Source organism: Rhinatrema bivittatum, chromosome 13 (genome assembly GCF_901001135.1).
Source record: "Rhinatrema bivittatum chromosome 13, aRhiBiv1.1, whole genome shotgun sequence".
NCBI lineage: Eukaryota > Metazoa > Chordata > Amphibia > Gymnophiona > Rhinatrematidae > Rhinatrema > Rhinatrema bivittatum.
In genome coordinates, this window is record NC_042627.1 from 17221102 (window position 1) to 17234840 (window position 13739).

At 46.2% G+C, this 13739-nt stretch overlaps 1 protein-coding gene across 2 annotated transcripts in view; it reads right to left on the reverse strand.

Moving 5' to 3' along the window:
• The window catches only part of CSK (C-terminal Src kinase), a 90671-nt gene that overhangs the window by 3589 nt on the left and 73343 nt on the right, over window positions 1-13739 (reverse strand). For both annotated transcript variants that reach the window (XM_029574932.1, XM_029574933.1), the window contains exons 9-12: window positions 8927-9017; window positions 8739-8812; window positions 7794-7989; window positions 4833-4919 (exon numbers count right to left, since the gene is read on the reverse strand). In XM_029574932.1, the coding sequence (XP_029430792.1) occupies window positions 4833-4919; window positions 7794-7989; window positions 8739-8812; window positions 8927-9017 (448 nt within the window). The remainder of the gene's footprint in view (window positions 1-4832; window positions 4920-7793; window positions 7990-8738; window positions 8813-8926; window positions 9018-13739) is intronic.

A 13739-nucleotide genomic window follows, 5' to 3' on the forward strand; every position in this document is an offset into this window, starting at 1 on the left:
TATTGACCCAATCTGGGACTTCGAGAGGCATGCTCTTGTCCAGATTGGTCCGAGACAACCACCACTTCAGGCTGGTCTTGGCCTCCTACCTCAAAAGTAAGGGGACATAATAGTCCTCTGACAGCGGGTTCCACTGAAACAGCAATGGGCACAATGGGCGCATATTGGCAAAGGCCCATGGAACCAGATCCAATGTCGACACCAAGGACCCCAGCACCTGCAGATAATCCCAGACCTTCGGGATTGGAAGATCCAGCAACCGGGAAACCTGCTCCTGCAATTTCGACATTCTGTCTTCCGTCAGAAATATCTTGCCAGGTATCGAAGTGTGTCCCCAAGTATTCCAGAGATTGAGAGGGTACCAGGTGGCTCTTCCCCACATTGATCACCCAACCCAGGGAGCTCAGGAGTTTCCTCAACGCTGCACCAAACGAGCACACTCTTCCTTCACCTGGATGAGACAGTCGTCCAGGTAGGGGTGAACTAACACCCCCTCCTGCCTCAAGGCCGCAGCCACCACCACCACCATTTTCGTGAAAGTGCGAGGAGCAATGGCCAGACTGAAGGGAAGGGCCTGAAACTGAAAATGCTGTCCAATCACATTGAATTGCAGGAATTTTTGATGCTCCTTTCAGATAGGAATATGGAGATAAGCCTCGCTGAGGTCCAAGGACACCAGAAACTCTCCTTTGCGGACAGCCGCAATCACCGTTTGCAGTGCCTCCATTCAGAATCGTGGCACTTGTAAGTTCAAGTTCACCTTCTGCAAATCCAAGATAGGACGGAAAGTGCCCTCCTTCTTTGGCACCACAAAGTAGATGGAATACCTTCCCTGCCTCTGCTCGTCCAGGGGAACTGGGAGGATGGCTTCCAAACTTATCAGCCTGTGCAGTTTCTCTTCTACCGCGTCACACTTGCTTTGAGAACAGTGTGACTCCAGAAATGCATTGTTGAGCGGGCGAGAAAATTCTAATGCATAACCGTCCCTTATCACCTCCAGAATCCAATCTGAGGTAATCTTGATCTACTCCTCGTAAAACTGGGACAACCTGCCCCCGACTGGAACCAATGAGGAGTGGGCATCCCTGGCTTCATTGGGTCGGCTTACTTGCTCCAGAACCCTGACCAGAGCAGTCTCTAGAGGAACAGCCGAGTCCACGAAAGGCCTGCTGATGATTTGACGACCTCTGTCCCATAGCTGAAGAACTTCTACCTGTCTGAAACCTCCGTGACTCCCGAAAACAAAAGCGACTGGTAAAACTCCTCTTAATGACTTTCTTATCCTCCAGGAGTTTATTGCCTTTGGTTTCACCCAGAGACTTCATGAGCTGGAATGGTCCTCCCCAAAGAGCAGTTTGCCCTTGAAGGGAAGGTTACATAACTGAATCTTAGACCACATGTCCGCCGACCAATTACACAACCACAAGAGGGGCCGAGCCGCTAATGCGCACCAGATCATACAAAGCATCTGCCACATAGGCCACCCCCAGACAGCACCCCTGGAGACGCCTGCTCCTGTGGTCTCTGAATCCAGCATAAGCAAGCACGCCGCATCAAGCTAATGCACACTGCTGCCCGAAGGCTCAGGGCTGAGACCTCAAACATGCGCTTCAATTGGACCTTCAGTTTACGATCCTGGACATCTTTGAGGGCTGCTGCCCTGGCCACCGGAATCATTATTCTTCTTGGTCATAGTCGAAACTGCAACATCAACCTTAGGCATTTTAAGGCACGCCAAGTGCTCCTCCAACAAGGGATACAGCTTCGCCATGGCCCTTCCAACCTTCAAGCCCATTTCCGAGAGTCTCACTCCTGACTAATGAGCTTCTGAATCTTCTTTGGCATGGGAAAGAAACTGGGAGGACCCCACAAACCATCCAGTACAGGGTTAACGCCCTTGTTATCAGACTCCTCCTGAGTCAGCTTGACCCCTAATTTCTCCAAGACCTGAGAAATGAGTGGCCGGAGCTCCTCTTTCTTAAACAAGTGCACCACCCAGGGCTCGTCACCCTCCATTCCGGCTACGAGGTCCAGGTCATCCTTGCCGCCATCCTCAGGTAGTTGTTCCTCATCCGGGTCTCCCTTCAGATCCGCAGCCAGAGAGGCCGCCCCGTCCTCGACCTGGACAAGCGGTCCGCAACCCACGATACCCATCCAGTCTCCCCGAGGCCTCCCCAGAGGGCGCTCAAGCTCTCTTGGATGGCCGCGAGGACGGCTCCATGGGTCTCCGCTTGGCTGCCTGATGTGCCAGAAACGCCTCATGCGTAAGCAAGACGAATTCCGGAGAAAACCCGGAAAAGCCCTCTGAAACCTATTCAGGGCTGCTAGGCTTGGAGACCTCCTCCTCCTCACACCATCCTCACAAACCTGCACCACAGGGGAGAGAGGTGGAGGAGAGTTACCCGACTTGTGGTCCGTCGGAGCCCCTTGACAGCGATCCCCCACGGGAATTGGAAGGGGAGAGGTCCCCACCTTGGCCCCATCCCACAGACTGGGAGGCCCCTCTGGGTTTTAGGACCCGTAGCAGAGGATCCCTCCCCCCCCCCCCCCCGCAGCACAGCCAGTGCACAGGGAAAGGGAGAAGGTGGGCTGACCAGGTCCCATAGGCCCTACAGGCCTCCACATTTGGTTTCTCAGACATCCTCACTGCTGCAGCGCCCCCACTGTGTGCAAGGCCGTACCACGTGGACGCACCAGACCGCTCAGCAAAACGAGTGCAGGCAGGGGCTGGCAAATGCGTGCGTGTGGGGAAAAAAAACAAACAAACTTCAGAGCACTGCAAAACGCAGCAGGAAAACGGGAAACCCCCGGCCTGCTGTCCCTTCAGTACCACACGATCGGATGGACGCTTGCAAGGTACTAAAAGTAAACCTATCCGCTGAGCGGGAGAAGCCCCACTTGCCAGAGCAAATAAGTTTCCCCCCAGGAACACCCCCCCTCCCCAGGGCGTCTGTGACCCCTGCTCCTCACTCCTGAAAGAAAACAACGGCAGAGCAAACCGCCGACCACCATGGTCCTGCACCGCAGGCTGACTCTCCTGGCTGTCCCTCAATAAGCCACAACAGAAAGTACCCACTGCTTTAGTGTTTTGTTTTTTTTTTTTAAACAAACTTTACTACCAAAAATGAAGAAAGAAGACGGAAGCACCCCAACAGCGATACTTCGCTGAGTGTGCCAGCAGCAGGCAGGAGGGAACCTCGGGGTGCAAAGAGGGAGCCAGTCCCCTGGCTATCAGGGGCCCCGGAACCTGCGGGCAACAACAGCCAGGGGTATCCAACCCCCCCATTCGCCCAGCTCAAATCGAGGGATGGCCCACCGAGGAACCTGGCAACCTCGAGGAGCAGAACCAACTCTCCAACTCCAGATCAGTCAGGACTGCAGGTTTGCACCTCTTCCATCCGCCGGAGACAGAGAAATACTGAGGGACTGCAGGTGGCACTCTTGGTTATGCAGCAGGGTCTCAAAGTTTTGTTCTCTGCCTCCATCTGCTGGTAGGGATTCATAAACCCACTTGTCTGGACTGATCTGGCTATGTTCAGGAACCCTTCTTTTTGCTCCCAGCACCTATTACTTATTTCTATAGAGCAACTAGATGTACACAGCACTGAACACACACATATAAGAGACAGCCCCTGCTATGTAGCGCTTACGATTTATTCAAGACAAATAAGAGAGCTTAATTTACTACAGAAAATGGCCAAAGCCAACAAGGATATGATTAAGAGAACTGGGGGTTAAGATTTAAAAACAACCTTGAAAGATGAATTTTTAGGCTGGATTTGAATATGGCCAGAGAGGAGGGATGATGTGCCGACTCAGGAAGTCTATTTCAGGTATATTGCACAGGGTCTGGAGTTTGCAATAGAGATGGCTACAGGTAAGAGTGACTTGCTAATGATCAGAGTTCACGAGAAGGGGTATAGGAAAAGAAAAGAGGGGGAACTGATGAGGAGCTGCAGTGAAGGCGCTTGTAGGTGGAGTAAGAGAACCTTGAACTGTACGTGGAAATGGATAAGGAGTCAACATACTGACTTGAGAAGGTTTACATGGGTGCAGTGGCACTGGTGGAAGATAAAAAGTTCTGCCATGGTACGTTTAAAGTGGCAGTGGAACATCCAAGGGGCATTGTCAGAGAAGCAGGCTGAGATTTGGGGTTGGATTCTTGTTTAAATTTCTGGTGTAGACCGGCAGATCGGGAAGTTGTCAACGCAAGGATGGTACTGAAAACCATGGAAGTAGATCAGAGCACCAAGAAAACATGTATAGAGCATGAAGAGAAGAGATCCCAAGACAGAGCCCTGGGGTACACTGATTGATAATGCGATAAAGCAGTGGAGGAGGATCCCTTGGAGCACACACTAAAAGGAGAGTCAAGAAGAGAAACAAGATGGCACGGAGTCCCAAAATCCAAGTGAAGAAGAGTGTCAAGGAGTAGGTGGTGAACAACAGCGTCAAAAGCAGTGGCTCGGTCAAGAAGGATAAGGATTGAGTAAACGCCCTTGGATCTGACCAGGAACAAGTTGAGGGAGATTTTGGCAAGGGCTGACTGTGGAGTGTAGAGGGTGAAAGACAGAATGGAGTGGATCAAATATGATCTGAGGCAACAGGAGGAGTGAACAGCATGCTCAACTAGTTTGGATATAAAAGGAAGGAGGGAGATGGGATGATAACGGATCAGACAGGTACATAGCTCTATACTGGGGCCTTACAAAGAGGGGAGAGATTCCTGGTCAGTGCACACTGAAGAGTTTATTACAGCTTATGCTCACTATCACCTGTGTTAGTACAGCGTTGTGCATGCTCATACCGCTGTATAAATTAATTATACTTACAATCCGTGGATAAGGCACTCGCCCAAAAGAGTAAATTTCCCAGAGCAGGACTCCAAAACTCCACACGTCGGATTTTGTAGAAAAGTTCTAAAAGACAAAATCCAAGATCATGCATTATCAAATAGCAAGAAGAATCCCCTGCACTATGAATGGCTGCAGGAAGTTCCGAATCATACTGATCTTTGAGTAACGAACTGACAGGCTGTAACATCCAACAGCTCTCACACTGTTGCTTTATTAAAAAATCATTGGAAAAAGTTTTGTACTTTGATTGACCATTGAGGGTTCCAATCCAAACCAAGAAGCCACACGCTGTCAAATGACACTGAAAAAAAAAAAAGCCGTCTACAATCACCATGAGGCATACAGTGGAGGCAGTGCATAAAAACTCTCATGCATTTTCATTCTGAATATCCTGAAAACCACGCCTGTTTGTAGCTCCTGAGGTCCAGAATCGGCCATTTTTGTATAGGCACTTAGCCAAAACCCCAAAATAAGACCATATCTACCAGAATGTAGACCACGTTTTGCCCTACTGCTGAACTGTTAAGTTTCCTGGGAGTGGTCCAGAATGCTGGGATGAACTGAATGATCTGAGCATCTGACAAATAAATGCTAAAGGTCATCTTGGAGCTCCAACACCTAAACCCCACAGAACCTCCTGAACAACTAGAACATTGCCTGTCACATTTCTAAAACAGTTTTAAAATTACAGGATTGATTTGTTAAGCTTTTGCTTTATTTTAAAAGGATCAAGTGAGAGGGAAAATATGCAAACATCATCCAGCCCAGGGCAGCTCCTATTAATGCCCCTGGCAAACATTTCACACAAGCCATTAATGGCTAAGAAATGCCCAACCTGCTGGTCGTAATTATTTTAAATGACACAGAAGGAGACATGTTAGGCTAATTCACCAAGTGAATTAGGAAAACTGTCATAACACTGATGGGCTTGCAAGCTTATGAATGTTTTGTCAAAAAAAAAAAAAAAATAGTATTTCTTCTGGTTGCAATAATATTAACCACTCTGTGACATAATTACAATTATTACATGATTACAATTCACAAATCACCCCGCTCTTCAAGATCTTCTGACAAATTACAGCCATTCATTCCTCCTCTCTCATCTGCAAAACTATCTTCTACTAGACATAGAGCCTTCTCTATAGCTGGTCCAAAAGAATGGAACTCTATCCCAGGATACCTAAGTTCCATCAAAGATTCCAAAAATTTCAAAAAAGAACTAAAAACATGGTTGTTTAGACAATCATACACTGAATGATATGACCCATATATACCAATCCCAACCTTCTTCCTAAACCCTTACCTCTTTAATAAGATGATGCAAACTAAACCTGTACTATTTATTTCTAACATGTTATACTCTGCTGTTGCTGAGTTGTTTCTATATATATATTTTTCTCTTTGTATTGTATTGTTATAATTTATAACTGTTCATTGTATGAATTTGTTACACTGTAAACCGGAATGAAGGCACTTAGCTATATTTCGGTATATAAAAGAATACAAATAAATAAAATAAATAAATAATACATCACCATTTACTTAATATGCTCTTTTACAATGGTCTACTTTTAATTCCTTAATTCGGATAAAATAGGCTTCTATTAATTTGTTAGGAGTGGGGGAAATATGGAAGAGTTCAGGATCCTCTCTAAAATGATCAGCAGTGCATTCCCCATAAAGAAACAATCAACCTCCAGCCAGCATGGACACAAATGAAAGTACAGGCTTAGAGTAAATTAATTCTGATTAATCATCATTTGTATAGTGCATACCAGACACACATAACGGATGGTCCCCACTCCTTGGAGCTTACAATCTAGTCAAGAGAGACAAGACACACAACAAAAAAAACAAGTAAGACAGCAAGGGCAGAGCGGTTATGGGTGGATTATTAATTTAGTACTAGGAAATATGAAGTTAGGGTCAGTAAATCTTTAAGGGAGGACTCTGGTTACGCATATTACTACTAGTCACCTAGCGTACACAGGCACAGAACATCTATCCCAGTCCTATGTAAGGAACCAAGAAATGGACTCCCGGTCTAGGCACCAGATAAATGGAATCTTTGCCATGAGCAGGAAGAATGAAGTTCAATTATTAAACACAATGGGGGCCCGAAGCAATAAGCTGCGCCTAAAAAACACGCGTCCAAACTGAGCGCCCTTTTCGTTTTAACGTACGCACAGCCACATCGCCTGGGTGCTTGACGCGGTACGGCAACGAGGTGCCGCATTTAAAAAAAGGACGGGGCTGGGAATCGATCGTGCGTCCTTGGCATCGGGCGCCCAGGAGGACAGCCACAGGTTAGCAAAATGGACGCTGGTAAACTGAGCTTCTGTTTTCCCAAGCTGGCCGCCCTCAAGATTCCCCCCTCCCCGCCCCCCCGATGGTGCTGCTTTCCGTGGTTCCTCCTACTTACTATCGCGATGATACTAAAAAGTAGAAGAAACCACAGAAAGCAGGATTTTTAGTGAGCCCTTGATAGGCGGCAAGACTCAACGTCAACTCTGGGGCTGGCATTAAATTTGCCGTGTTAAAAAGTGCGCATGGCAATTTTTTTTACCTGGGGGATAATAGCTAATAGCCTCATCTACACGGCATTTACGTGGGATGAGCACCATTAGCTATTCACGTTTTGGACGCGCTAATCCCCTTATTGCATCGGGTGTTAGCCTAGCGTCTCATAAATGGGCGTCCAATCACAGCTGGTTAAGCTGTGCGCTAGCCTGATCGCACGATGTTGCATCGGCCCCATAAGGAGGTATTAAGCTGTAATAGTAAGGCAGTGATTAGCAGGAACTATTGCTTACAGCAGACCATTCTCCACAGATCTGCATCCCTCTAGAGGGGAGTGGGGGAAAGGTACCGCAGTTTGCAGTCAGGGTAGGAAGGGAGGACAGAAGAGGGCCCCCTAGAAGGGTGACAAAATCTCACCTTTTCTCTAAGTGCTTCTGGTGCCGTCCATTTCACCGGAAGCTTCCCCATGTCCTGCGTGGCCGAAGCCTCCTTTGTCAGTCCGAAATCGCTGACCTTGGCGATATTGTCCTCCGACACTAGGACATTCCTGGCAGCCAGGTCTCTATGTACAAAATTATTGTCTTCCAAGTACTCCATAGCCTCACAAACATCCCTGCAAAGCAGAAGAGAGAACAAAAAACCAAAAACAAAAAAACCCTTCACATCCAGCAATTCATTATTCATGAGCAGAGATGCTGGCAGGGACTGTTCCCACTCTAGGGCTGCGCATCCCACGCTACCTGGGAATGGATTCTTGCCAATCACAAAGCCCTGCTTTAATCCCGGTGCCACTGCTTGCTGTGTAAGCCTTGAGCAAGTCATTCGAGGTCCCCCCATGCCCATCCTTCTGAGCCAGGCCTCGATGATCACGTGACTTATTTTGTGCAGGACTGGGTACACATGGCAGAGTTACGTGCGCATGTGGCATGGCTGGAGTGTTTTGGGTGTGAAACGTTACCCCTGGAAGCAGTGCGGCTCACTCTGATTTATGTGCCAGTCTTATGCCTGCCAAACGTAAACAGCTCAACAGGAAAATAGTAGCTCGGGAGATTAAACATTCTGTATAGATTAAAAAAAAAAGTTCCTGCAAAAAATGGGAAGACACCCTCGGAGATGTAAAGGTTCCTAGTAGAGATGCAATGAAAAACCTATCATGGACTGAAGTTCAAAATCCATCCCCTGGAGAGGTTCTCATATATATATATTGTGATTCCTGGATTGCAACAATTTGGCCCAGTACAGCTGATGAGAAAAATAGCACAATGGAGCATCAAAAGTAAACTATAACCAGTGAGGAAGTGAATTCCACCCCCAAATCACAGGACAGCAAGGGAAAGCCTTGAATCCAGGATCGATACTTACAGCGAGAACTTAATGAGGAAGTCACCGCCTAGAACAGACCTTCCCCTGGACCTCAGATAATCCACCAAGCTTCCCTGAAAGACAGAACAATGGGGAAAACACATTCAGCATTGAAGCCGATGGCGCACGAGGCTTTCGGGTCAACTAGCGGGAGGTGGGGAGAGGCACGCCCTCGTCAGAGCCATCACCTTTGCCATGAATTCAGTTACAATAAAGAGGCCACTTTTCTCTTCCACGATCACGCCCAATAACTGCACCAAGTTCTTATGCCGCAGTTGCCTGGGAAAACAATTGAGCCAAAGTTAATGCTGGAATACGAAATCTTAACCGCAATTAAAAAAAAAAAAAAAAAAAGTCAACCTTCCCGACCATAGGGTCCACAAACGCACAAATCCTAGCATCGCCTAAAAAAGCACAATTGCTTACCTGTAACGGGTGCTCTCTGAAGATCACAGTTCACCAGTCACGTCGCTCCCGGCCAAAATGAGGCTTCCAAAGGTTTCCAGGAAAGCTTCAAGACCTCTTTAGTCACGCCTCAGTTTCTTAATTAAGCTTAATAAATTCAAATCCAGAAGAGGAGGAGGGAAGCTCTGTGTGTCCAGTAAACGGATGTCTTCAGAGAACACCGGTTACGGATAAGCAAATTCATTTTCTCTGAAGGAAGACGAGCCGTTCACTACAGTCACACAAAAGGCACTCACTCCCCCTAGCTAAGGCCAGTGGTCAACAACAAAAAAAAAGGAGAAAACGGGCCTCAAACAAGGCAGAAGAACTCTTTTTAGTGAGTTAGAATCCCATTCTTTCTTTAAAGAAGAGAGAATCCTAAATATGGGCTCTAGAGAGGCTGGAGCAGGGCCCTGAAGAAAGGATTCCTCAAGCCTGTTGTTCCTGCTCGTATCTAAACGACGGGATGTGAATTTGTGTTCTGCACTCCAAGTCGCAGTTTTGCAAATCTGCTGCATCAGTGCTGGGCCACCGATACGGCAATGGCCTTGGCATTATGGGCCTGACCATGCCCTTCTAGGATCAAACCTGCTTGGGACTAAGTGAAAGGTATCCAGGCTGCTATCTAACGGGCCGATACAGTAAAATTCGCGGGAGAGCGCCTGCTCTCCCAGCGCGCGCACAGGCCACTCTCCTGTGCGTGCGATTCACTAAAAAAAAAATAAAAAATATTCAAATTAGGGCCCGCGGTAAAAAGAGGCGCTAGGGACACCAGCGCGTCCCTAGCGCCTCTTTTTTGACAGGAGCGGCGGCTGTCAGCGGGTTTGACAGCCGAAGCTCAATTTTGCCGGCGTCGGCTCTCAAACCAGCTGACAGCCATGGGTTCGGAAACTGGACGCTGGCAAAATTGAGCGTCCATTTTCAACTTGAGAGCCACGGGCCGATTTAATTTTTTTTTTTTTATTATTATTTTTAACTTTTGGGACTCCGACTTAATATCGCCATGATATTAAGTCGGAGGGTGTACAGAAAAGCAGTTTTTACTGCTTTTCTGTGCACTTTCCCGGTGCTGGCACAAATTAACGCCTACCTTTGGGTAGGCGCTAATTTCTGAAAGTAAAATGTGCGGCTTGGCTGCACATTTTACTTACTGAATCGCGCAGGAATAACTAATAGGGCCATTAACATGCATTTGCATGTTGCGGGCGCTATTAGTTTTGGAGGGGTTGGACGCGCATTTTCAACACGCTATTACCCCTTATGGAATAAGGGGTAAAGCTAGTGTGTCAAACGCGGGTTAACAGTGCGCTCCACCGGAACGCACTGTACTGTATCGGCCTGTAATTAAATAGGGTTCTCTTCAACACAAAAATCCCAGGTTTACTGCAGCAAAAACAAACAAAAAGCTAAGTTGATTTTCTAAAGTCTTTAGTCCAATTTAGATAGAGGTGATGGCTCTCTTGCAATCTGACGTGTGCAGGGCTCATTCATTTTTGTTCGCATGTAGCCTTGGGAAAAATGTTGGCACGACAACTGAGTGATTAAGGTGAAAACCCACCACCTTAGCCAGGCTTGTGGGGCACATATTGTGGTGAAACTTAGTATAAGGTGAATAAATTACTTATGTCTCAAGGTCTCCACTCTGTGGACTGAAGTTACAATCACCAAAAAGCAGCCTTCCAGATAAGAACATAAGAAAATGCCATACTGGGTCAGACCAAGGATCCATCAAGCCCAGCATCCTGTTTCCAACAGAGGCCAATCAAGGCCTCAAGAACCTAAAATCTAAGTCTATCCCATGTTACCATTGCTAATGGCAGTGGCTATTCTCTAGGTGAACTTAATAGCAGGTAATGGACTTCTCCTCCAAGAACTTATCCAATTCTTTTTTAAACACAGCTATACTAACTGCACTAACCACATCCTCTGGCAACAAATTCCAGAGTTTAATTATGCGTTGAGTAAAAAAGAACTTTCTCCGATTAGTTTAAAATGTGCCCCATGCTAACTTCATGGAGTGCCCCCCTAGTCTTTCTACTATCCAAAAGAGTAAATAAGAGATCAGGTACTTCAACCAACAAGGGTTCAGAGGGTTCAAGGGGGATTTCATCAGTTGTGTTAAAAACCACCCAGATTGATTGCAAGACACAGCAGAAGGCTTGATGGCAGGTCTCAAATGAGGCAAGCTCCACATGAAAACTAAGGGTTGTAGAGAAATCAGAATTCCTTCTGCAGAATGATGGTGTGAGCTAATCACACTTGTGAACCCTAATTGAGTAGTTTTGAGACCAGACACTGAAAATATACCGAACATAATCAAGTAGTTAGTGTGTGGGACAGGTAACAATCTAGCACATTGCCCTCACACCCTTTAGCAATCCTCCGTCACTTATAATCATATGACTTTCTAGGGCAATGGTTCCCAACCTGTCCTGGAAGACCTCCAGCGAGTCAGGTTCCAAGATATCCATAGTAAATATGTATGAGAAAATTTGCATTCTATAGAGGCAGCGCACATAAATTTATCTCATACATATTCACTGTGGATTTCCTGAAAACTTGACTGGCTGGGGGTCCTCAAGGACAGGTTTGGGAACCACTGTTCTAGGGATTCCTTCCTTGAGAAACCGGATCAGAGAGACCATGGGAATATACTTTACTCTCAATATCCAACCCATAAGACGAGGGACTGGAGACAACATTCCGTTGTTCTGTGATTTGAAAGCTGAAAAAAAAAAAAAAAAAAAAAGTGTCCAACTTGACTGGTTTCCTGATCAAAAGAACCTAAATGACTGAAAACCAAAGCTTTCTTGGCCAAGACGGAGCTATGAGAATCATAGTGCCTTGGTTCCTTCTGAGTTTTAATAAGGTTTTTGCCACTAGAGGTCTCTGAGAATACATGTACAGAAGTCCTTTTCCCCAATGTAGGAAGAAAGCATCCAATGTTATTCTGCTTTCTGAAGCAAGAAGCTGTCATCTTTCTGTTCCGAGCTGTCATGAATACATCTATTACAAGATTTCCTCACTGAATGAAGTTGCTGTTTGCTAAACTCTGGCTCAGTGTCCATCTGTAAGGGTCTAACTGGCAACTCAGTCTGCCTGCCAAAACATTTTCTATGCCTGCCAGATAAGTTGATAGGGTTGTCCCATTTGAGAAAGTCCACGTCTACAATCTGAAAGCATCCTGACAGAGGAAGACAAACCCCTTCCTCCTTGCATGTTCAGGTAGAACATGGCAACTTGTTCAGACCAGAACAATTTCATTAGCCACCTGATTTCCAAAAAATCTTTAGAATGTAACAAATTGCCCTTAGCTCCAGAGATTGATCAGAAGACTCTTCTGCTGAAGGGATTAGGGACCTTGTGTGTGGAACCCATTAGATGAGATCCCCAGCGAAGGTTGAACGTATTTGTGGTCAGGGTAACTGAATGAGATCGAATTAGGAAGGGCCTGTCCTTGGTCCCACTGGAATGGGAAATCCACTAAAACAAAAACATCTCTGAGCCTCTCCAGTACATTGATGTGCTCCTGAAGTCCCTGAATGGCTCAATTCCACGGGGACTTTAACATCCATTGAGCATGCTATTTGAAAAGGTTCCACAGGAGTTAAGTAAAAGTTGAGACGCAACATCCTCAACATGATCCAAACTCTGGTTGACCAACTCTGCCTTATTTCCTCCACTGCCAGAGATTCTGACAGAAGGGAGAGAAAGCCACAGCTCAAGTTGTGTGTAGCAGAGCCCTTAACTCCAGCTGATGTATTGGGCTCAATTTGGACTTGGGATAGTTGATAATAAATGCTAGTAATCCAGTACCTGCACGTTGTGCATGAATTCGTATGTCTCCATGAGATGTGTCTTTTATTAATCAATCATCCAAGTATGGAAACACATGAAATTCAATGTCTGCACAAAAAGGTCATGACAGCCATTTTGTGAAAACTATTGGCGCCGATATTAGACAAAAGGCAGTACTCTGTATTGGAGGTAATGCTTTCCTACAATAAATCTGATATGCTTTCTGAGACCAGATTCCTTCAAATTCAGAGATCATAGCCAGTCTCTTTTGTTTAGTAGGGGTAATTAAGGAGCCTAGGGTAACCATCTTGGAATTTTTAATGTAAGATACTTGTTCAAGGCCCATAGGTTTAGGATGGTACGGTTCTCCAGTTTTCTGGAAACCAGGCAATACTTAACACAGTAACAAAATATTGTCGGCAGAAAAAGACTAAATGGTCCATCCAGTCTACCCAGCAAGTTTCTTATGGTAGTAACTGCCACTCCGTGCAGGTTACCTCCATGCCTTATTTTAAGGATAGTAATATTTACAATCAAAACTAAGCAACTGTCAAACCCATAGCAAAATTACTGCTAGCAACATTTGTACATGGTGAGCAGCCTTCATGATAATTCAGACAATGCTGCTTGAACGTGCTTTGCTTTTGGATTTGGCCATAGAAGCAATCCCGCGCTTTAATCAGTACCCCAGACCATAAAAGTCTAGGCCTGGCGTTGGTTGTCTTCAGAATCCAATACCCCTCCCCCTCCTGTCAAAGT